Raw genomic sequence first — 24,340 nt, 5'->3', positions numbered from 1 at the left:
GGATTGATAGCTCAACTTCCAACTGCTTTACCGGTACTCTCATGGCTTGTATTAGCCTGTGACTGGGAGAATGTGAGCAACGAAAAGACGGATTGATAAAGAGAAGGAGTCAACATCGAGAGGCGCATTACTCCTGGGTACCGTTTGGTGGGTATTAAGATTGATTCAGCCATCTCGCCAGATAATTCTCTCTACACGGAATGGCGCCTTTCCTCCTTTTTCATGACACAACTTTCATGGCCTCCATGTCCCAAATCTTTCCACAAGATGACAACAAATAGATACAAACGCTTTTTTGTCCCGTCCCCTCACACACACACGCACTCTCTCTCTCTTTCTCTCTCTCCTTACGTCCTAGGGCTCCGCAAGAACCCGACAACACCGCTACAGTACCCGACGAGATCGTCCAGCCGCCCGGCCTCCCGCGCCTGCAGCGTCTTCCACTCGCCCAGCGCCTCCAGCAGCTCCGCGTCGGCCATGACGAGGTCAAAGTGCAGGCGCAAGAACACAGTCATCCAGGCCTGGACGAGCTCGTAGTCGCGACGGGCCGCGAGGCGGCTCGTCAGCGCGCGGATGAAATTGAGGAGGCCGCCGTCCTCGGGCGAGAGGGAGCGGAGCTCGAGGTCTGCCGTCGAGGGGGACAGGGATTTGAGGTGGGTGATGAAGTCGTCGACTGGTTTGCATGTTAGCTTCTTCTTTCTTTTACGTATGGAAGACGCGGGTGAGTGGGGGATTCAAAGAAGGAAAAATCATCTTACAGTCTCCTGAGGCCGCGCCGTCGTCCAGCTTGCTCGTAAACGCTTCTTGCATGCGGCCGCGCTCGAGCTTGGTGATGCGAGACTTTGCGTCCGTTGCGGCATCGGCTTCGGGTGCAACGGCCCCTTCGATGAGCGACTGCTGCGGCTGCTTCCCGGCACCGACAGAGGGCAGGAAGAAGGGCGCCTTTTCGGGGGCCTTGGGGGCCTCGGTCGGCTTGTTGCGCTGCTTGATCAGGTCCAGGTGGAGCAGCGTCTGCCAGCGACTTTTGGGCACCAGGGACAGCGTCGTCAGCTCAGCGCTGAGCTGGTCGACCGTTGGCGCGACGACAGTCTCGTCCTCTGCGTCTGCGTCGCCGTCTTCTGCGAAAGCCGCCTCCAGCAGGCCCTCGTTGCCTTCGCCGGACGTCGTGGGTCCCGTGAGCAGCGCGGCCTCCTTGTCCGAGATTTGTCGCGTCGGCACGTGCGTGAAGAGGGACTTGTTGGTCCAGATGGCGACGCCGAGCTCGTTCTCAATCGTGGCGGCGAGGTACTCGCCCGAGGAAGACATGGCCAGCGCGGTGCAGGGCTTTTCGAGGCGGATGGCGTCAATGAGATGGCTGGTGGGCAGGTCCCATATCCTGATGACGCGGTCCTGTGAAGCGGCGATGATCCAGCGGCCGTCGTTGGAGAAGCAAAAGTCGTTGATGGTGTCCTGGCAGCCCCAGAACTCTCTGATTGTTCTCTTCGTCTCCAGGTCGACGACGCGGACCGAGTTGTCGTCGCAGGTGAAGGCCATGAGGTCATTTGCGGCGTGGTATCGGCACCCGGTGATGGCGGCCATTGGTGCCCAGTTGATCTGGTGCACGAGGTTACCCGTGACAAAATCCCAGAACTTGATCTTGCCGTCAAGGGAGCAGGTGATGACGTTCTTGTTCATCGAGTCCACCACAATACCCGTTACTGCCTTTGTGTGTCTTCCTGTGCCAGGCGCAAAGCCACTGTTCTTCTCGGTGTGAAGCTGCACAACATCATCGGCCTGCTTTAGCTGCTGAATCTTCAGCGCTCTCGCTTGGGCGGGAGTGAGCTTGGACGGGAAACGCTGGCGGTGAATGCCGGATTGCAAGTTGTACATGTCGATGCTGCCCTCTACGGAACCGACCAGAGCGAAAGTACCGCAGGGACTGATGGCGATGGTAGAGACAAAAGAGCCGTCGCCCGTGGGGAATGCCCACCGGCCAGCTCTCTTGCGACCCCAGAACCATGTACGCGCCCAAGCGTCATCCTTGTGTGCCGTCACGACGCTCTCCCAGCCAGTCGAGCCACTGACTTCGGCATCGAGCTTCTTCTTGTTCTCCCTGTGCTTCTGCCAGATGGGCTGGTTGCCGGGCAAGGCGCCAATGCCACCGTCGCGGTTGAGAGAGCTGGCGATGCAGGTAATCTCGGGGGCCTTGAGATCTTCCAAAGTCGTCGTAGGGCCCCTGGCCATCGCCTTTGCAGAAAGTATACCAGTCTTCTTCGCCATCTTGCGGATGTTTCCTTGGCTGAGCTCGGTGCTCTGACCATCACGTCGCATACTCCATCCCCAGAGACTACGATCTTGACCACCACTGAGAAGCCACTTGTTACCTGCATCGGCTCCGTCAAAGTCGGAGGGGAGGAACTCCAAGCACTTGACGGGCGCGGCATGGCCGCTGCGCTGGTGCAAGATACGGGGGATGGCGGAGAATGGAGTCTCGTCAAAGATCCACGTCTTGAGGGCATTGTCCCGTCCACTGGTAACAACAACCGGCTGGCCTGACAGGAACTCAACCTTGCTAATTCCTCCTCGTACCAACGGACCGTCGCCTGACGGGGGGTTGTGCGCACTCCTCAGAACACCCATGACCCTGCCTCCATTGTTTAGGTCCCAGAACGTAACGTCTCCCGTGGCAGCCGTAGCGGTCGCCATGACACCGTCCTTGCGGCCATCATGACCTGCTCCCATGCCGTCAGATCTAAAAGAGATGGAAGTAACGGGTTCATCGTCGTGGCCGGCCTTGAGTTGGATAATTGGCTTATCGGTTAGGATGTTCTGGATCACTAGGTTGCCGTTCGCGTAGGCAATGGCAAGGAGTGACAAGGCTGTGGTGGGCTGCATGCAGGTAACGGCGCCGCAGTCGGGGGTCGGAGGGAGAATGGTGTAGATGAGTTTGCCGGTGCTGACGTTCCAGATTTCGACCCAGCCGTCCTTGCGACCAACAAAGATCTTGTTCAGGTAGGTCGGCATGTTCGTGATCCCGCCCGTGATCTCGTTGGCGCCCGAATTGCCAGCCATGGTGTAGAGTGTGGTGTAGTGCTCCAGGGTGGCCGACTTCCAAACCTCGAGTCTCGTCACAGCGCATGCAACAATCCAGGAGCCGAAGATGAGGATTTGTTGAATAGGCTCGTTGAGGTCTTCGGGGAGCTCGAGCTCCTCAACCTTCTTTCCACGTTTGAATGCCCAGAGTCCTTGCTTCTCGCCCTTCCTGGCGTCGCCCCATGCGGCGAATACCTTGTCCTTCCATGCGAGCGTCGTGGTGATGTCGGCTGGGGTCTGGGGACGAGTAACGAAGACTAGATTGAGACCTCTCTTTAAATCGTAGGTCTGAAGGGCTCTTCCGACAGATGTCGTGATTTGGAAAGTCGTCTTTCCGAGGGGAATCGAAGTAAATGGGACGTTTGTGGGGGAGACGAGGCCAACAGTCTGGGAGAAAGCATTGGCATTAGCATGGAAAGACCTGGATCATCAGTATTCAAAAGACATACTCGGAAAGGCGCAAAGATGCGAGAGGATTGACGTGTCGCGGTGGCAGGCTTGGAGGCGACAGTAAGCTTCTGTCGCTTGACCAGAGGCCCTTCTTGTTCCGAGTGAGGCATTGTGGCGAGCATGTGGACTTGACGGACTCGAAGGCCTTTTCCGGGATGCGGTTCGTTCAAGGCCCTGAGGTACTGTCTTTCGAGTCGTCGCCCGAGATTTTTTTCCAATCTTTTCGAGCAGACGTGCCTTATCTTATCGCGATCACAGATCTGCCGGGCTTTAGCCGACGGGTCTCTTTGGCCCCGCCATTGACGATTGAGGGGCGCGGGGCAAGTCCAATTGGGATTACCTGATTGGTTCTGCATCTTTTCCTGCGAGGTTCCCAAAACGGCTGACTCATTCCTCGACTAAGCATCAGGAATGCCCTTCAGGAAGATGATCATCGATCACCTCATATACTCCATAGAGGGCGCCACGTAAACAAGTAGTAGGTAGTTGACAAAGTTCTTCACCGAACTGTAGTCACTATGGACCATGATATGTACCTCTTCTTGGGGTCTGGATCGGCTCCATGGAGTTTGGGTATTGGACTGTATGGAGGAACATGTTATGAAATCACAACCATTGCTGGGTACTACAAGTTCCGTAGATGTTGCGTTCGCCAGCAGCAGAGCCTAGAACTTTTCATCCAGTCTTTGGGTTTGGGACAACCTTATCGTGCATGCGCGGAAGAGGGGTGGGAGACTAAGGTAGCAAGGCGCCATTGATTGAGGCTCGAGGTGTCAGAAGCTGCATTCAGCTTCATGATTCGCCGGAAGCCTCCAGCTTGACAACGTTAGTGAACAGGTCCAGCTGTCAAGCGCTGGCTGCATAAGAAACCTACCTGAGCATTTTCAAGGTCTCGGTTGGTGTTGCTAGCTCCCCCACCTCTTTCTCACCCGTCAGCCGTCTGTGTGCCCGCCTCCAACGTCATCCTTGCTTCTGCCACGCCTGCGTCCAGAACGTTTTTACTTCTCCCTCGTTGCATCCTCTCGAGTGCCATGTCTTGGCTTGTGGGATTTCTAGAAAGTCCCTCTGCTGCATTGTGAGCTGCTCTCGCTTGTGCCTACAGCCGCCGCCCCGCCACCTTGTCTCACGGCACACAGCTACCTACATACATCATCACGCTCGCGGCAACAAGTAGGCATTGGTAGTCTCGCAATCGCTCTTTTGGTGCGAGAACACGGGAGCAGCACGAGCTAGTACGTTACTGACTCTTTCATGTGTAGGGAAAAAAGAAGACAGGGACAGGGCTCTATCGTCTGTTACGATTGCTTGCCATTCTCTAACCTTTGTCGTCCAATGGGAAGGCCACGCAGGAGGTGCTGCACGCCCACGTTCTGGCGTCGCTTCTTCATCTGCCATTTGGACGGTACCTTTCTTGCCCAATAATAACCTTTTTCCATCTCGATGCAACAGCGAGCCCTCAACTCCAACTACTCCAAACTCCAAATTCCTCGCTGTAGACTTCACGTCATTCAAGAAACCCAAAAAAAAAAAACACAGTCTGCCACCTTTTCTCGTCTGGTGGAAACCCCTCCTTTTTTATCCTGTCTCGCGCTCTTTCACCTTGAGAGGTTCCAGCACCCTGACCGCTGGGTCGCTGTATTCCTACCTTGCTCGCCCTCCAATTCTTGCAGTCAAGGTACGAATACGGTACAAACCAACCAGAGAACAAAGCAACAAAGCAAACAAGAAAAAAAAAGAAGAGAAAACTGCAAGGTTGTAGCGTCTACGACCCAGGCCCAGCAATCGTCGAGTCAGCAGCCGCCCCTCCAATACCTTCCATCTGATCAGTGCGCGTCTGAAAGGTCTCTCCATCGCCTCGGGGCGCATCTGGCAACATGGACCGACCGAATTTTAACACTCGACGATCCGTAGATAGTGCACGCTCGGCTACCGCTACCAATCCTGCTTCCCCTGCCACTGCCGCCGCGCCTGCTTCTCCCCTCAACCCTCACTCTTCCCAAACTTCGTCATCCTCTTCCCATTCGACTGTAAACTCCTCTGCTCCTACCGACGTTCCTTTGCGATCGAGGCCCGGACGCTCCGTCTCGCATTCCCTCAATCTATCCTCTTCTGCCAGCAGGAAGAGCCGACATGCCGAGCCTGGAACGACCGACGCCCACTCTGCCTCTGCTAGCCTTTCCATGCCCCCGCCCTCTTCGATTCCTCTAAAGAGCCCGAGAACTTCTCTCTGCCGCACCCGCCGAGAATCCAATAACTCGCTCGAAGCCTGGAGCGATTCCGCCTTGCAGTTTGCCGACGTCGACGAGGTCGACAATACCCCACGCCTCATGTCTGGGTCTAGCCAGCAAGATTCCACCACCGCCCCATATCGCCCCCTCCCCGAACCCGCCCTCACCTCCCGATCATCTTTTTCTTCCGAGTCCGACCTCAAGGACAAGCGCACATCCGTCTCCAGCATCTTTTCTGTCTACTCCCTGGCCTCGGCTCGCGGCGCCGCCCCAACTTCCGTCCCCGCCACCCAATCCTCTGCTGCTTCGACAAACGGCTCCGACGGTGGCCCTTCGCGCTCCGTTTCTGGCATCATGTCGTCAGGAAAACCAGTCACGAATGCCTCGCAACCCGGCGCCGAGCTCTCCAACGTTACTGTAACTACCTCTTCGAATGGTCAAAATACCAATGCCGCCCCGGGTGGTCATCACCTGGCGCCGCGCGAGACCAATACCCATACGCACCACGAAGTAATCAAACGGCCTCCTCGTCCCGCCCAGCCAACGCGATCCCGCAGCCGCAACAAGCGCAGGTTCAGCGGAAGCACTGGTGCAAGCAGTCATAGCCCCAGCAGCGATCGAGGACCCTACCACAACAAGGAGAAAGAAGAGGGTCAGTCAAGAGATACAAGCGCGCCTCGACAACGTGTACCGACAAGCTCTAATGCGCCTGCAGTCAAGCCAGCGCCTTGGGGTGTTATTGGAGTTTGCGCTTTGGATGTCAAGGCCCGCAGCAAGCCTAGCAGGAACATTCTGAACCGACTCATTGCTAATCGCGAGTTCGATGTCGTTGTGTTTGGTGACAAGGTCATTTTGGACGAAGGTAAGCCGCCGTTTCGCTCAATAGAGAGGAGCAACCCAGATTCGAGCAAATTGGATATCTAGGAGCTGCATTACGTCGGAAATTTTGCTAACCACGGGGTTCGTCATGTAGAGGTCGAGAATTGGCCCATGTGGTGAGTAGTCAGAATATTTCTTATGTTTCGCTGACGGCTCGGTGAGCCAAAACAGTATAGCCTCTTCCTGCATCACCAATCCTTCAACCCATGCACAAGACATCTCCCATCTCTCACAGATCCCCAACCAGTCACAGGCATCCTTTCAACTCTACTCCCTATTCATCTATAGTCGCCGAGGCCATTACGAAAGTGGTTTTCTTGCGTACAGGTACTAACAATTTCCTCAGTGATTATCTCATCTCATTCTATTCGGATGGCTTCCCCCTGGATAAGGCAATTGCCTACGTCAAGGCTAGAAAACCGTTCTGCGTCAACGATGTGCCGATGCAGAAGATTCTTTGGGATCGTCGTCTATGCCTCAACATCTTAGACGGAATTGGCGTGGCTACGCCGAAACGCATCGAGGTGAACCGTGATGGCGGACCTAAGCTTTTGACCGCAGACACTGCAAAGCATATCAAGGAGATTACTGGTATAACCTTGGACGCCGAGGATCTGGGCTACAATAGGCTTCCCCGCAAGGTCGAGCTTCTCGACGACGGCGACATTCTCAGCGTCGACGGCGCTCTGCTCAAGAAACCCTTTGTCGAGAAGCCTGTCAGCGGTGAAGATCACAACATCATCATCTACTTCCCCAAGTCCACCGGTGGTGGTGCTCGCCGGCTGTTTCGCAAAATTGGCAACAAGAGCTCCGAGTATGATCCCGACTTGAACATTCCTCGCGCTATTCTGGAGCCAGAGAATAGTTACATTTACGAAAAGTTCATGAGAGTTGACAATGCTGAGGATGTCAAAGCCTACACTGTGGGACCCAACTACTGCCACGCAGAGACTCGGAAATCTCCAGTTGTCGACGGTGTCGTCAGACGAAACACGCACGGCAAGGAGCTGCGCTATGTCACGGCATTGGAGCCTGAAGAGAAGGAAATTGCGAGCAAGATTTCAACCTCTTTCGGCCAAAGAGTTTGCGGCTTCGACTTCCTGCGGGCCGGCGGCAAGAGCTATGTCATCGACGTTAATGGTTGGAGCTTCGTCAAGGATAACGACGATTACTATGACCACTGCGCCAACATTCTCAAGGATGTCTTTGTCAAGGAGAGGCTTCGCAGAGGCGGCGTCACCTCTCCCGTACCATCACCTTCTCCCTCGGATATGACTGATCCATTGGCATCGCGCGGAAAGGAGAAGGAGGCTTCGCAACCTATCCCTGTGCCACCGGCGCAGAACAAGTCCGTGACCAACGTGTCGGCCGTTTCTGAGAAGCTACCCCAGGAGCCGAAGCCCATACCAGCGAGTGCACCGCCTCAAAAGTCGGAGAGTGCACTCCCCTCTGCTGTCACCAGTTCGTGTACCAGCCCTACTCTTCCTCCTCCACCTCCGCTGGTAGATCCTGCAGTGGCGAGCGTCCCTTCCACCGTGGGAACGGGGTCAGCGACTCCATCCGCCGCGCCTTCGCTGCAAGGGGAGGGCACTGCGCCTCCTGCAGAGGAGGCTCCAGTGCCGCCGCCGCCACCGAAGCACTCTTGGAAACTCAAGGGCATCGTGTCCGTCATTCGACATGCTGATCGAACTCCGAAGCAAAAGTACAAGTTCACTTTCCATACAGCGCCCTTTATTGAATTACTGAAGGGTCATCAGGAAGAGGTGCTCCTTATAGGAGAGGCCGCTCTGGCCAGCGTACTGCAGGCCGTAGATGTCGCGTTGAGAGCTGGCGTAGAAGACCGCGCCAAGTTGAAATCGCTGCGTAATGTCCTCGTGAAGAAGGGCGGATGGGCTGGCACCAAGGTCCAAATTAAGCCAATGTTCCGAAAGAAGAAGACGGAAGAGGTCGCAGTTTCGTCAGGCGACGAGCTTTCACAAGTCTTGAAAGAAGGCGTCGAAACGGACTTCGCAGAGAAGACTGATGATGGTGCCGCAAAGACGGAAAACTCTTCACCGTCCAGGATGCCACCCAAGAGGCACGACTCACTTTCTGGTATGACCATGTCCCGCATCACAGCAGCGGAGGAAAGCTTGGTCCTAGAGAAGCTTCAGCTCATTGTGAAATGGGGCGGTGAGCCAACACATTCGGCACGCTATCAGGCCCAGGAACTGGGTGAGAACATGAGAAACGATTTCAATCTGCTTAACCGAGATGTCCTTGACGAGGTTCACGTTTTCAGCAGTTCTGAACGTCGCGTTACTACCAGTGCGCAAATTTGGGCTTCTGCTTTCCTGGATCGCAAAGATCTCCCTGAGGACTTCATCACTATCCGCAAGGATTTGCTCGACGACTCCAACGCTGCCAAGGACGAGATGGACAAGGTGAAGAAGAAGTTGAAGGGTCTTCTTCGCAAGGGTAACGAGCGACCTTCCCAATTCGCTTGGCCGGAGAAAATGCCCGAGCCTTCAGAGGTTCAGACGCGCGTTGTTCAACTCATGAACTTCCATCGTCGCGTAATGCACTACAACTACAGCAAGCTGCATAACGGTAGTGCCGTTGCTTCTTTGAATAATGCCATTGCCAACCCGGGTTCCGAGAAACCCACAAGTGCCGAGGCATCAGGCTCGACAAGCTCCATGTCCTCCTCACTGTCTCAGGCGAATGCGGTGAGCAACATTCAACCCAGATGGTGTTGTGGCGAGGATGCCGAGCTCTTCAGGGAACGCTGGGAAAAGCTTTTCGCGGAGTTTTGTGACGGAGAAAAGGTCGATCCAAGCAAGATCTCCGAGCTTTACGACACGATGAAGTTCGATGCTCTGCATAACCGGCAGTTCTTGGAATGGGTATTCACACCGCCCAAAGCCATGCTGGAGGAGGAGTACGGTATCAAGGACAAGGAAAAGGACAAGGACAGCAAGGACGGTAGCAAAGAGGCGAAGACTGCCGAGAAAACATCCGATGAGGGGAAGTCGTCGCAGGACTCCCGCGAGGAACGACGGGATTTCTCGGGATCTAGCGATAAGGCAGACAAGAGCGAAGCCAGCAAGAGCTCAACATCTGTCAGACGCATCTTCCGACGGCGGTCGTTCCTCAACGGTCTCCGACACGTTGAGGCAGCCCCGCCTGAACAGTACTTTCACCTCTACAAGAGCAACACTCAGACCAAGGCAAAGACCGATGCCAGGTTTGAGCCGTTGCGGGAACTGTACCAGCTTGCCAAGGTTCTATTCGACTTCATCTGCCCTCAAGAGTACGGTATCTCTGATGGGGAGAAGCTGGAGATTGGTCTTCTGACATCGTTGCCGCTGCTCAAGGAGATTGTCCAGGATCTTGAGGAGATGCAAGCATCGAACGATGCCAAATCCTTCTTTTACTTTACCAAAGAGTCTCACATTTACACCCTGCTCAACTGCATCCTTGAAGGAGGGATCGAGACGAAGATCAAGAGAAGCACTATTCCCGAGCTTGACTATCTTTCGCAGATCTGCTTCGAGCTGTATGAATCGGAGACCAAGGCCCCTGCCGCCACACCCGACGGGGGCGAGGAGCAGACATTTGCCTACAGCATCAGAATCACCATTAGCCCCGGATGCCACGTCTTCGACCCGCTAGATGTCCAATTGGACAGCAAGCATTGCATCAGCTGCGCTCCGCGACGCAGTCTGACCCCTCACGGCGATTGGATGCAAGTGATCCGCACTCTGAGGGCTAAGTTCAACCAGTAAGTTTCGCTCCAGCAAATGGCTTACCTGGGTTTCGGGGTGTGATGCTAACGAGTGGTATTGCAGAGTCAAACTTCCCAAGACGTTCCTCGCTGTGAACTTGTCAGATCTCTTTTCTGTCGAGGACCATGAACGACGGGATAGTGACAGCGAGGGGCTCGAAATGAAGGGATTGCATCCTAAGCCCAAGGTATCAGAGCAGCAAACCACTGCCCACTCAGAAACCGAGAGCGGAACAGGAAAGGAGGAGCTTGTCTCAGCGGGCCAGGCTCTTGCTTCAGCCTCGTCGGTCGTCATGGATGATGAGGAGCCCGTTAGCCCGAGAACCAAGCCTGACGCTTCAACCGAGACAATCTCCCAGGTGGCAGCAGACTCTGCCGAGTGATTGAGTCGGCATACTTGGCTTAAGTCTCGTAGTTATCGAGACAGGATTACAAAGATACGGTGGGAGGTACAAGACGTGAGAGAACAAGCGATGGACAGGAGGCAAGAAATATAGCATGGATAGACTCAAGCGCATTATTAGCAACGATAGCAGAAAATCAAACAGTATCATCCAAGACCTTGGCAAGTCGCTGGCAATGAAGGTAAGACGATGTTGAGGTGCAACGTCATTGGAGTTGTCGTCAGAAGTTGGATGTGACGCGGGCCGAGCTCGCCCCAGCATTGGTCTTGCGTGCTAGCCAGAAGAGAGTCTCATCCATGGTACCGTACCACTGCTCGGCAAAAGGGAAAAAAACATGGCATCTCGCAAGGTCGGCAACAAAATGGACGATGCACACCGCAATTCCTCATCACCCCTGTGGTAAATCCCATGAGGTGCAGCATCGGCTGCAGGGGTTTGGGGTCTTCAATTGCCTTGAAGCGCATGGCAAAGTACGGATATCCGTTGCAAGTACCGCGGAAGCGAGACGGCCAGAGGACCTGAGGTGGTATTCCACGGAAAGTACCCCCGTCGTACCTTGAGACGGGCTGACAGCTAGTCTGATGGAGATGGGTCATGGTTACGACCATTTTTCGAGCAGGGTCATCTGTCTGGCTCGCTTATAAGTTCGATACGGACGCTGAATATCGACGAGGGTCGGCAAGAAGGTTTCAGAATCGACAGATGTGAAAAGGTTAGTTTTTTTTGGCGACTCGGAATTGCAAGTCCGGTGCTTGTGGTTACCTGGCTCGTCCCGCCCAGTTCGTCCAAGGCATGATGAAATCTGGTCCTACCTTACCTTGACTGGGGAGGGGGGAGGGGTCCCAGATTGACGGCGATGGACAAGGTCCGAACTTCAGACGCTCCCGCGTGCCGCGTGTGGATCATTCTTCATCACGCCCCAGAATTTTATTCTGCATCGGATCAGGCAAATGGTCAGGTATGGATAAGGGGCCTGGAAGTCCCGCAACGTCTGCGCCTGATAGAAGCGTTGCCTATGGGATGGAGGGGAAACCCCTCTCATAGTTCGTGCTGTAAAGATAGGTGTGGTTGCGCGCCCCGAAGTAGTTTTGTGACTTAGTTCATCATAGGTCCTCGAGAGTTGCGCGCCCTGTGTCTTCGTTCCTCCTCCTTCTTCTTCATTTGCTCAATGGAGAGGGAAAGAGTCCTGGAACGACCGGGCTGCGATTGTGTGCGAAAAGTGTAGCCGTCCAATAGCGGCAAAGCGGTCTCGCAGGGGCAGGCTTCCGATCCGCAAGGACAGGCAGGGAAGTGCTTCAGAGGGCCTGTTCCTCGCCTAAAGTATTCGACTTCTCGAAGCTATCGGGTCTGGGGTACTTGACGCCTGGCAGAAGGGATGGTTGATGAAGAACCAAACGGTCGTGCTGCCTCGGCTGGAGTTTTTTGTCTCCAGAAAGGATCGTCGAGACAGATAATAGATGGGTTTAAGGCCAGCTAAGAAACGTCTCTAAGCTCACTTAGGTTAGTCGATCCTCCGCTCGTCTGCGTGAGTAGAATGGATAGCTAAAGCTTGCCTGGGAGGAAGAAAGTAGTTGTTCATTTTATGTCGCTAACACACCAATTCCAACAGGCGAATCCCAATTTTGAGACGTGATCAGTCGTTGGCTTGGTCATCTGAGCAGAAGCTCCCTTAGCCTCCAAACTATCGGAAAGCACGAAGTAAACCGCGGTTTTCGCTAAGGGAATACATGGCCATTTGATATTCAGGCTCGAGACATGCTCGAAATGTCGCAGATGAAATTGAATGTGAGAAGCAGAAGAGCACTATTAGTCGACGTCCTCAGGCAGTCCACCTGAATCTATTGCATGTGAGCATCACCGGCGCATGGGTAGCGAATAGTGAAGTTACAGGCTCAACGCGGTGATTCAGGAATCCGATGCCATTTGAGAGAAGGCCGCTATAAGAATCATCTCGGAGTAGAGTCTCCTGCTTTCGATTAGAGACAATACAGAAGCGCGTAATCTGCCTCGGTACACTTTTGTTCTTGTTGTGCCTTGATTTGAAAAGATCTGGCAGCGAGATAGATGGTGGCATGGTCTGGAGAATGCCTGTCGTTGAGTAGGATGGCGAATAGTGGAGTACATCGGCTGGGATGTTGTTATGCGGATACAGTGAGTACCCATCTAGGTCGTTAGCGAGGGAGCGCTATGAATACGGGCACGGAGTAAGACCCGGATCCAATCACGCTGTCTCGCGGCAGGGCAGGAGAAGGAAGGACTCGTCAAGAACATTGCGAGTGACCAAAATCATCATTTATCGGTTGATTCGACATAGCCTCGAGGCTCATGGGGTTGAAAATTGTGATAGTGTTCCCTGAAGGATAGGCGGGTCGGTGCCAACATTTGCGAATTTTCATGTTACTCAGGTTTTGAGTCCAATTCTAGGACAACAAAATTGAGCGGGGCGAGAGAAAAAGATGTCTCTCTGGCAATATGATTTGGCGTTGTTTTCGAGTTGAGCCGGTGGTCGCCCCTTGTAGCGAGGTGCAGATCTTGGCCGGCATCAAACGGTCAGGGTGCATGTACATCCTTGCCAGCCAGTCACATCATCTCGAGGGGTCGAATTTGCTGGTTGGTCGGTCGTGTCGGCCTACTGTAATTCTCATGGTCTTCTGGCATTTGACCGGCACTGCTTTCGCTTCGTCGAAAGGGTGTGAAGGTAATCGTCCCAACTTGACCGAGTGTGGTCCTTACCGGGGCGCTATCGAACCACAGTCCAAACCCCCATGTCTGAACGAGCCGGGAGGGAGGGAACCAGCGCAACGTACTGCGCTGTAGCGAGTAAAATCATAACATGGCACAATCCATGATCATATTGACCACCCACAGTTCGGCGATGCGTCGTCGTAAGCGGGTATTGAGAGCATCGGAGGTGGGCGAAATACATGCTTGTCGTTAAAAAGCCAAAAGACGTGGTCATAGTGGGTTAGATTCTGCGGACAAGACTGGAATTGGTCTTGTGGGTGGGGAACCGAGGGCGAGCGCGGAACGAGCCCGGAGTCTCGTGAAGTGGAATCTTGACGTCTGTAAGGTCAGTGAGACCGGTCTGGAGACAAGGCGGAGCGGAGAACCTCGACCGTGTCGTTGGAAAGGAACGGGAAAGATAGAGAGAGGGGGCGGAGAGTACCGAACACGGCCAGTTCAAGTTGAGCTCGGCCTTTTAGCAGAGCCTAGAAAAGTGGCTCTGAATTAGGTCAGGCTGAGAATCGACAAGCGGCCGAGGATTCGAGATAGCTCGATGTATGTATTATTCGTGTCTGTATTCCGTACCCGTGCTATTGTGTAGTGTAGTCAACTTCGTCTTGTACGTAGGTATTGCTAGCGGCCGAGGCTCTTGAGGATTTTCAGTGCTGACACCAAATGTTGGATGCTTGTCGATCATATTGACAGGCGCAAAATGCAGTGTGACGCTCTGTGACGATAGGTGAGAATGCATTTGTCCCCTCGATGGCAATCAAAAGGGTCAAGTGAAGCGGCGGTGGCCGGGTATTGACGCAACAGACATTACGTGAATGGAGGGAGGGGTTGAAGGAAGCAAGGCTTACGTAGTCCCATGCATGGCATCATGTGGAAATTAGATGAAAAAGATGCCCGCAGCCAGCAGACAGCTCCATGGGCAACGGGCAATGGGCAATGTTGAAAGGGAAGGATGCGGAGAGGCGGCCGACAGCGGGAGATTGAAGTCAAAATGGAAGGCGGTTCCAACGTCGCGGATGAGCCGCTAGGACCCAGCGGGCCAAATGTGACTGTCTCCGTCATTGTCATTGGCAATGCAATGAGAGTGGATGAGAAGTGGATTTGGGAAGCGTGACATGGAGGTCATGTGATGCCAACCGTGACAAGCTACGATCCAGGGCAAGAGCAGTGGTGTTTGCAGAATACCTTAAGGTACCTCAAGCCCAAGTACCTTTCCTGGGCGCGGGATGGAAGGAGTGAGTGAGGGGATGACATTTCGTTCTTTGTACCAGAACTGATGTTGGAGATGGGGCATCACGGCATGAGGCGGGCGAGCCGAGCTAAGAAGGTGCCGGGAGACATTCCAGAGCCTCTTCCTTCCAGATTGAGGGCTTCGGCTGGCCAGGAAGAGGTGTCTTGGAGTGAATGGAAGTTGCTTTACGCCGTAGATATCTAGACTTGCCCAATTAGTATTCGTACCTTAGCATGCGCTGCGCCCTTGCTTGCCTCCATCCCGTTCTTCAGGCGCTTGCCCGTACGTACTCCGTATCGCATGAGCGAGAACGTGGGTGGCACCAAGGGTTCTCGGTCGACGGTCAAAGCTGGTGTGCGCTGCGTTCGCCTTGCCTTGTCATACCCAAGATTGCTAGATATGGGAATGGGTGTGCAAGTCTCGAGCCTCAAACTTCCGGCTTCCTTCGGTTTTCAAGAACCCACGTAGTTTGTAATTGGGATAGACACATTGAAATCTGTGACCGGTCTGGAAAGTGTGGTGCTGCGTTGGCAATCGGTCTGGGAAGGCATCGATCAAACGAGACTCGCTACCGTACCTACCTCAAGAAGGTTGGCGAAGAAAGGCAGCCACCTGGGGCGCGCCTGCCAGAAACACACAATCTTCAATGCGGGCAGCATGCAGCTTTCAACTTTGGGATGCCACCACCAGTATCACTGCACCAGACCAGCCTGAAGGTTGTGTGGGTTTTTGCTTGTCAGGCCTGTCCGGGAAGGAAGCTTTGACGTTGAGTTTCCGGTCCTTGCCTAAGTAGGCGCTATGCAGAAGGTGGAACTTTACCTCACCCTAAGGTAAGCAAGCTAACGCCCGAGGCTATTTCGCAACTCCAGTCCGGGTTCTGCAACATCCACACCACTCACTCTAGCCCGGCATTCCTACACTATAGCCTGAAGCCTGAAGCCAGAATCCAATCTGACCGCTGGCAACAAACAAGACAGCGTCCGCGGTCAACGTTCGCTTCGGCACATTCAACTCCATTCCAAACGCCGTCATCTTGGCGACCCTAGCTTCAAGGCTGCTTACTACCTTCCTTCCCACGCCTTACCTACACGTGTCGATGCCTTGTCGCTCTCCGTTTACAGGAAGAGAAAAGAAGACAACAACTCATGTCCGGAGTGCTCCGGTCGCTCGTTTTCTCTTGTCTCTGTCCGCCTCGGGCGCGCTTCTTTCCTCTCTGCTCCATCACGGCGTATCCGTACCGCACACTACTCCATACTCCATACTCTATAGGTAAAGCGGCCTCCATCCACACCTTCTCCGTTTTCCAGAAGCTCCGCGTTGCATGGTGGACTGACTTTGACATGGCCCATGGTCTATAGTCCACGGTAGGCTAATCACCCTGGCTTCAAACGGCGGCGGCTCAGACCCTGGCTCGCCAACTCGGAAAGACAACCTATTTGTTTGCGCCAGGGCCTTGAAGCCGTTTCTGTAAGCCATGACAGCTGTTTCGCAATGGATCATTGCCCCGTTTCTCGCAGCACTATCTCGGGATTACTCCCTCGTCGGTCCGTCCAGGCTACTGGCCCGAGGAGCCTTGTCAGGGACAAGTAGAGAACGCCGAACGCAATTAAGCCTACTCCTGGTCGTCGTCAACGGGTATCATCCCTTGGTCAAATCCGGCCAAACTTAGGCCATGCGGCTCACAATCACATACGTACCTTGTTGCAGTGTACCTACGAACGTACGGTCCGTCATCCGTCGGTCTCCGTCCAGTCTTCAACTCATTTCATGGCTCGGACAGCGTTCACGTCTGCATTGTACGGAAAGGACCCTCAGAACGTCACCTAGCTGTTCGCTGATGCTCCTCTCTCTCTCTCTCAATGCCACACGACGCAATGTTTTCACGATACTCTGCTCCTGAGGGCCCGGCGTTTGAACATCGCTGCTCATCCTACATTATATCGTCACGGATACCTGCCTGCGTAAAACGCGGCAGATGCAGAACTTGCCGGCGCTCGGCACCATCCCAGTATCCTTCTAGTGGGTTTGCTACACTGGCCACGCTCTAACGACCCAATCCAGCCCATCGTTCAAGCTAAAGCCTCGTTCGCCTTGCGCTTTCAAAGAACATTCGATGAAAGATTTGGATGCCCCCCAGGCCGGCTTCCCATTGGGGGCACAAAAGGATTTTCCCCGCCATGGGTGCTTCTGGGCAGTGGATGCAGGTAATCTGGTCTCAGTGGGTACAAGCCAAGGTGGGAGAAGAAGAGAAGGGAGAGCAGAAGAGATCTGCCACGCAATGCATGGTCGACCCAGCCAGTGGCCACGAGCTGATCCCCTGCAAAGCTCCTGCGGGTTTGCCTCGATGCGGACAAGACTCGACTGCCACATTTGCAACCTTTTTCCTTGCCCTTAACTTGAGGATATTAAGTACCACCTCATGATACGCGCGCAGCATCTCGGAAAACAAGAATCAGTCGCTTGGCCACGGCAATTTCTGCTCGAGAAGATAGGCGTTGCAAAAGTACATGCGGCATCGATGCGCTTGTCGGTCGCTTAATCTGTGTGGTTAGGTTCTCTCTCCTTGCCCAACTATCCGTACGAAGCATGCTGCTTTCGTCGCAACAGAATGCCGCTTTTTCCCCGACAGGACACCAGAAACTGCAATGATTTTCTGGGGCGTTCCCCCACACATGGCCAAACCCAACCCACTCGCCCTGTCTGGGAGAGTTCCGAGCCGCACGGAGAGATTCGTGGCGCAAAGACACAGCGAGCAACCGGATCGAAAAGGATCTTCGCATTTGGCCGCTTAGCTGCAAATGTACCGCTCTAGGCTGGAGATAATCTGCCCATGCAACAAGCAGTCTATCTTCACCAAGGAAGGTTGCGACCTAGGCCGCACCATAGCCATAACAGCCCATACAGCCTAGACTTAAGCCCGGAAACCTACGTCGTTACATTGGCACTCGAGCAGACAGGCCTCTTTCGCTCTCCAACGAGGCCTGGACCTTGAAAGTGTTCGTGGTGAAGTCATGGGTTCTCCATATCCCGGCCCTGTCGACCGTTCTGCCACCACGCATGCCCGCAAAAGACTTTCAGACTTGGTGCTCTAGACAGGACGGTGCATCCGGAGGCCCGGTCGTACTGTATCCGATCCACTGCCGACCCCAGAGTGGCCTTTACGGATACCAAGTACATAGCTCCGTGCATGGTATCGTCAGCAGAACGAGCCAATCGGACGACCAACTCGGGAGCCGGAGCTGGACGCCCTGCCGTCTCTCTACCTGAGAGAGCATTTGCTGTTATTCTTGGTTCATGTCATACCCTGCACAGGTTGATTGCTCTCCTTTTCCGCCAGCAAATGTCAACCGCATGGGACGCATTGGCTTTGGGTCGTGGTTGTTACATGTCAGAACTCTGGGCCCTGCGCCACGGAACCTTGTGGCCGGATCAGGTTCCCTTTGAAGTCAAACAGAAACATTTCATCAAGCCCCACCCTCCCAATGATGACCAAATTTAGCCTGCCGGAGGAGATCCCGGGGCCACAGAGGCTCAACCTGTCAGGCGCAGGGGCCTTGAATTTACACGACAAGGTACATACACCACGCACGGGGACAGTCCCAAGCTCCCAGAGCACGGTAGCCGAGCTACATGAAGTTGGAAGATTTATTGGCTTGCAGCTTGAGATGCAGATCCATATCGAAGTTGTCCGTAGAAGGCAGCTGGAAACGGGGAACCAGATCAATTACTTTGAATGGAACAGTCCGAAAACCTGGGTGCCGGGCGTGGTAAGAGAAGTACGCGGCGGTTTTGCTCGGATCAGATTTGATTGCAACCAAGACGAAAGGAGCACAGCCAGGCAATATGACGACCTCTAGCTCGGATTCCCACGAGACGACTCATGATCAGCCAGCGTGGTCGACAACAATACAACTATCCTTGTCGCGAATGGGGAAAAAAGCGGAAGAGACAAAATACTCCCGTGGAAGCGGTAGTGATGTGCCACGAGGCATTGTGCAACGCGAAGGAACGGCCCATACATCATGATCAAGTCACAACCAAAAGGTATCATTTTGATGGGTCCTGTCTGTCAAATCCCTTGCTGCCGCTCCGCACGATGGCCGTTGGCCATTAACGGTGGCGAGACACGGCAAGGTATGCAAGAAGGGGCGACGGCATTCGACCGTCTGTTGCACTAGCAAGCATCATTATGGTTTGTCGTCATTACGGACAAGACCTCACTGCGTACCCAAGGGGCATGGCACGCATGGCAGATGGGCAACTAGGAATGCGGAAGCCCTTTTTCTACCTTAGCTTTAGGCGATACAAGACATGACATGCGACCATGGGTGGGTAGCGCCCGTCTTGTCTTTCTCGGGCAAAGTACTGAAGAAGTACCTTGGTCTATCATCAGGCCCCAAGTGCAGACGAACAGAAACGGGCCGGGCCATGATGACGGGAGACGTTTTGACATGGCATCCATGTAAAGACGTCGTGCTCCCGGCTCGAACAAATGAGATGGGAAAAGTGGTAGGGCCGAGAAAGCGGCATCGTTGGGTCGGTTAACCGTTGGCAGGTAGGTACCTGTCAAGGACAGAGAGGGCACCATAGATGTGATGAGTCTGTCTCGGTGCTGTAACGATGCCACGTCCGGCTACTGTGGTACATAGCTCAGCTCACTCTGAAAGTTCAACCTATTCCAGATCCCTGCTATGGTAAGGTACAATTGGGGAGGAATGACAGCGGTACCTTGTGGTACCGTGCAGGGCACCACAAGTCGAGCTTCTCCAACCTAGCGCAGGCGCCTCTAAAGTCTGAACTGCAAGGCATATCCCGTCAGTGGCTGCGTGAGCATCGGAAACCGGGACTCATGGACTAGGTATGCTTCCAGAGCTGTGTTCGTACCTTATTAGTCCCTTACTGCTGTCATACTGGATTATGATCGGGCTCTAATTCGAAAAAGAAAGAGTTTACTACCTTACGACTGGTACGGAGTGTATGCTTAGCTTCCCGCCGCCGGGATTCGTTACGTCCTTTTCCCGTCACAGAATCACGGCAATGTCAACTAGACTTTCCAGAGGCACCGGCCAGAGCCAGCCAAAAGTCTGGCAGCCCTACCAGTACCGTGTTGTGCATCCTCTATAATACCGGCACGGACAGACGACAACACGGACCAGGAGTGGAAACGGGGACAGGGCAATCCAATGTCCAATCCGACGCTCCCGCTGTGAACCTTGGGACGGGCTGGGTCCGGGCGGACAGGGACGGTCAGCAACAAACAGCACCTCAGAATTCTGCCGAAGAACGGGACATGCGGTAATACCAATGCTTAGAGTTTATACAAGCTGCGATTGTCGAGGAATACCTAGCCCTCTGTTGCATTGCAATCAGACGATTTTCCGTCCGTGGGACCATGGTCCATCCATATAAGGGTTGCTTGAGGACCACTGGCCGGAAGTCGATCGAGAGCAGAAAAAAAAACCAAAGGGCTCTATTACTCCGTGCCTACACCCCAAGCTCAAGCTCAAGCTACTTACTGCATTGACTCTCAGCAGCACTTTTATCTTTATTTTTATTTATTTTTTATCGTCATTACACCTCACACCCGCTTGCTAGTCATCTCACTTCACCTTCATCTCAGTCGACCTTTTTCCCTCATTTCGCTGCTCGACCAGTCACACAGCATTAGCCAACGGCAATTGCCTTGGGCGTCCATTGCCATTGCTGACTTTGCCTGGCTTGCATTGGCTATTTGTGAGAAGAAGAAACCACCAAGCTTTGCTGTCAAAGCACACATACATCATCACATCCGGCACTGGCCTTTCTCTGCCGTACCGAGCAGCACCTACCTACCACAAGGTACCTTGCCATACAATACTAAGCCATCTCACCTTTGTACTCAACCCAAGGTACCTACCGACCTACCTACCTCACCTTGACCAAAGGCAGCTTGATTGCCTCGGTTTTTGGAAGCTCCTAAAGTTTGTTAGTTTTTTTCCTATCCTCTATTTCCCACTTCTCTCGTGCAAGCGCATATGCTTCATTTCTTCCTCCTTTTTCCTGACCATGTCGGCGCGACTTCCTTACTCGACATTCCTTGACATTATATGGCCCCTTCCCTGCTGCCGTTCTTTCCTGCCCAAAACCCTCGGACCATCCCGTACCTTCCTTGACACTTTGGCGTGGGGCACATCATTCTAACCCTCACACTCGCCCTCGCCCTCACCCGGCCTCACCTTCCCTGGAAGTTCTTTCTACCTTGGGCGGCCTAACTTAATACCTGACCTTACGGACACGGATACCTCGCTCATCTTGAGATTCACTTTGCAACTGCACTTGCCTCGCGGTAGTTGCACTTGCACTTGCACCCGCACTTCCTTCATTCGCGCCCTCATCCTTACCCATCACATCCATGCCATCAATAGCACCCACCGACCGGCAAACCTTCTTTCACCTTTTTCTTAAACAAGAACCACATCCTCCTGTGTTCTTGGATTCCTCTTGAATCCTTAATGGTTCCGACTTCTTTCTTTCTCCCTTCCCACACTCCACCCGCTTCGTTTAGCATCCTCTCCAAACACTCCGAGTTGACTCAGTTCTTCAACTCAGACACTTTGATTTAACACCCACCCCCTTGCTCGTCAACATCACATCAACGTTTGGCCTCTCTCTCTCATGTGAGTTCCAACTACCCGCCTACAAGCCTTCACATCATGTTTAAGACGGCGGCATCACCTACCGAAATAATGATCATAAATAAGTCTATTCCATTGCTAATACAGTTCCACAGATCCAAGAGAGAAAAAGAAGAAAAGACAAGGAAAAGCTTGACCGTCGTTCTGCCACCGAACCGTTAGGCTTCTCTCCCAGAGGGCCAAAATCGAAAGCTTTTAGCGAACGTTACTTTCGATCTTCAGGGCCAACCAACTACTCCGACAGCAGCGCCGGCACCAAAAACCACGCGGTTCAGGACATCGCGCGCACGACGCACAGCGCTTCCAGCACGTCCGGGTCCTTCCAGACACAACCTTTAAGACCCTAAGCTTCCCAGGCCTTCCAGCTGCTTTCGATTCAAGATGGCCGTCGCGGGCCCCTGCGCCCACTCGTTCAAAATGATCAAGTCGGACAGCACTTTGATCCAATGGACCTGCAACCTATGCCATTCTGGACCCCACTGGAGTATCTTTGAGTGCCGGTATTGCAAGCTACACACCTGCCGGCCCTGCACTCAAAGCGCCTGAGGTGCAGCGTTTGTCGGCGCCGTTACTGAGCACCCCAGACGACCGACTGCGGGAAAGATGGTGCTCACCGTGAGGGGACGCAAGATGGAGGCATGCCGGCAACGTGGGGGTTTGGCATTGGATGCACTCGAGGTATGTTCACAAAGACACACTGCTGCTCACCTCGAGCAAGTCACCTCGTTCGAAATCCAGCTACATGTTAGTTGCTTCTGATGACGCAAACTCCCTTCCGTCACCACCCAGACACAAATGTCTCGCCCTATCCGATCCCCGATCTCATTGCCCTCTCTTGTTTCATTACCTACGAGGTTTCCAGATGGAAATACCCGTCGGTGGACAATGCGGCACGGCAGTTGCAAACTATGTCATCTTGCAATTGATGGATGTCACCTACTAACACAAGCCTAGGGCCCCCTTTTGAGACCTTCAGACGCTGCAGGACTATATTGGTTCATCCCGACAGCGATGCACCACCAAACACGCAATACCACGCGCATGAGCTTGAGAAATGCCCTGGCGATCGATGACAGTCAGGATTTTTTCGGATCGGACAACATCGGATACCTCTTCGCGGGGTTCTCCCCCTTTGATTCCTTCACTTTTGGCGGCGGCCGTCGACACGAAAAAAGCCATGCAACTCTTTCCGTTTTCGATTTTTGAGTTTTTTCAATCATTCTGTTTGCAACCCTCCCCGGACGTTTTGAAGGCACGCCGATTACACCACCCAGACAGGACCAGGTCCGCCCCCCCTGCCGTCGCGGCAGGGTCCTCGGTCTTAACTCTGGTTTAGCTCAGTGGTGCCGAATTTCGGTGCTGCATGGCGCACGTGGGACCCTCTGGCTCAGGCACCTCTGCAGCTGGCTGCAGCTTAACGGTCCCGGCGGGGAGCGTATCCCGTCCACAGGGGGGTCACGCCCTAGCGCCTGTGTCAACAGCTGAGCCCCTGTGCGATGATGCCCTCGAGTTTCCGTACCTGGCTGAAGACGGGAATGATGCGACGGCACCTTTCCCGGTCACAATCTGGAACCATCAGGCACTGAGCCTAAATCGGCAGGGAGGAATCATCCATCCACAGCTCGTTCGCTCGCCGACGCTCCGGCCGGTTAGCTCCTTGATTCGACCGCAAGAAGACGCGCCCATCGCCCGTCTCCATTTCATTTCACGCTTTTGATCAATACGTAACGGAGTTTTTCGGCCGCGCAATGCCCAATACCCCTTTTCTACGGCAAACAACGACCTGGTTATTTCCTTTTCTCTCTTCCTTTGGGCAAAACGCCAAAGTTGGCGGGGCAGGAGCAAGTAAGGCGAGGGGGCGAGCGAGGGAGCACGACAAATGTTGGTAGTGGTACTAGCGAGAAGGAACGGTTTCTTTCTCTAACAATAGATTTCGGGTCTTTTGGGAATGGTTCACGGAGCATGGCAAACAGAAGAAAAAATATGGGCTTAGATCACGTCACAACAGCACGCAAGGCTGATGGACTGGAACGGCGGTTATTTGTCAATTTCGAGTTTTCTTTCTTTTTACCTCCTGACGCAGAATACTTCTATTTCCTCACGCTACGCTCTTGCCTTTTGGTCAGTTATCATGCTGAGTATTGTTCAAGGAGTCTCTGCACCACATCGAACCCCTTGCGCTTCGGTTTCGCGTATGACTATGATGCTGCCAGGTCAGAACGGTATCGCGTCCGGTTGGTCAAGCGAATCTATAGGTAGCGCTTGTCCGGGTCTGAAGAACCATGGAACTTCTACGTGTGCCATGATGCCGGAAAGACCAAGAAGGTGCCAAGCACTAATATAAAAGAATCAAAACCCTAATGTATGTCTAGCCATGATACCATGGTTGCTGCGCCCGCCCTTGTGTCATTCAGAACCTGCCATGTCATGTCACCTGTGACTCTGTGAGTCTGGGGGACGTTGGACACCTTTCGGTATGTGGGCGGGATACCTTTTTTGGTTTGAAAGGGACGTACGTCGTTCGGATGCCGATGAAGCGCTCACTCGGTGTCACCCATGGCCCGAGGATGCCGGTCACCGGTGAAGAACCATATGGCGCGATGCGTGTGTAACCATGCCGCCTCGTCTCGACTCGAATTTCCTTGATCTTTCTTCAACGGGAAGAAGTCGGTGAAGAGACATTTGTGCGTCACGATTCGGAGATGTGGTTTTATCCAAGTCTGGGATTCAAGGCTGTATTTTTTATGTGTTTACGTTACACAAAATGTAGATCCGGGGATTTTTTTTTTGTGGTTGTACAAGATGATGTTATTCGGGTAGAGCATGGCACGACCTCGGCATGGCATTGATATACATACATACATACATACATACATGCGTACAGGCACACATGGCATGGT

General features: G+C 53.7%; 5 protein-coding genes across 5 annotated transcripts; 3 read left to right on the top strand and 2 right to left on the bottom strand.

The window, feature by feature from the left end:
• Positions 1–347: 347 nt before the first annotated feature.
• Positions 348–3,632, bottom strand: CCOS01_09691 (WD domain-containing protein; the record flags this gene model as incomplete). The annotated part of the gene is made up of 3 exons (XM_060457848.1): positions 348–673; positions 759–3,459; positions 3,522–3,632. The coding sequence occupies 3 exons, from the start codon at positions 3,630–3,632 to the stop codon at positions 348–350; spliced, it is 3,138 nt and encodes a 1,045-aa protein (XP_060311013.1).
• Positions 3,633–5,396: 1,764 nt separating this feature from the next.
• CCOS01_09690 (histidine acid phosphatase) lies at positions 5,397–10,778 on the top strand (the record flags this gene model as incomplete). Its single annotated transcript, XM_060457847.1, has 5 exons — positions 5,397–6,402; positions 6,466–6,612; positions 6,724–6,745; positions 6,976–10,392; positions 10,460–10,778. 5 exons carry the CDS (start codon positions 5,397–5,399, stop codon positions 10,776–10,778), a joined length of 4,911 nt encoding a protein of 1,636 aa, XP_060311012.1.
• A 2,986-nt stretch (positions 10,779–13,764) lies between these two features.
• CCOS01_09689 (uncharacterized protein) lies at positions 13,765–14,220 on the bottom strand (the record flags this gene model as incomplete). Its single annotated transcript, XM_060457846.1, has 2 exons — positions 13,765–13,862; positions 14,109–14,220. 2 exons carry the CDS (start codon positions 14,218–14,220, stop codon positions 13,765–13,767), a joined length of 210 nt encoding a protein of 69 aa, XP_060311011.1.
• Positions 14,221–21,821: 7,601 nt separating this feature from the next.
• CCOS01_09688 (uncharacterized protein) lies at positions 21,822–22,189 on the top strand (the record flags this gene model as incomplete). The annotated part of the gene is made up of 2 exons (XM_060457845.1): positions 21,822–21,945; positions 22,017–22,189. 2 exons carry the CDS (start codon positions 21,822–21,824, stop codon positions 22,187–22,189), a joined length of 297 nt encoding a protein of 98 aa, XP_060311010.1.
• Positions 22,190–23,460: 1,271 nt separating this feature from the next.
• On the top strand, positions 23,461–23,784 carry CCOS01_09687 (uncharacterized protein; the record flags this gene model as incomplete). Its single annotated transcript, XM_060457844.1, has 1 exon — positions 23,461–23,784. One exon carries the CDS (start codon positions 23,461–23,463, stop codon positions 23,782–23,784), a length of 324 nt encoding a protein of 107 aa, XP_060311009.1.
• Between the last annotated feature and the right edge of the window lie 556 nt (positions 23,785–24,340).

This window comes from Colletotrichum costaricense, assembly GCF_030867565.1.
Source record: "Colletotrichum costaricense strain IMI 309622 chromosome Unknown Scaffold_10.1, whole genome shotgun sequence".
In the NCBI taxonomy this organism is placed as follows: Eukaryota; Fungi; Ascomycota; class Sordariomycetes; order Glomerellales; family Glomerellaceae; genus Colletotrichum; species Colletotrichum costaricense.
The sequence above is the reverse complement of the archived record's forward strand: the minus strand, read 5'-3'. Positions and strand labels throughout refer to the sequence as shown.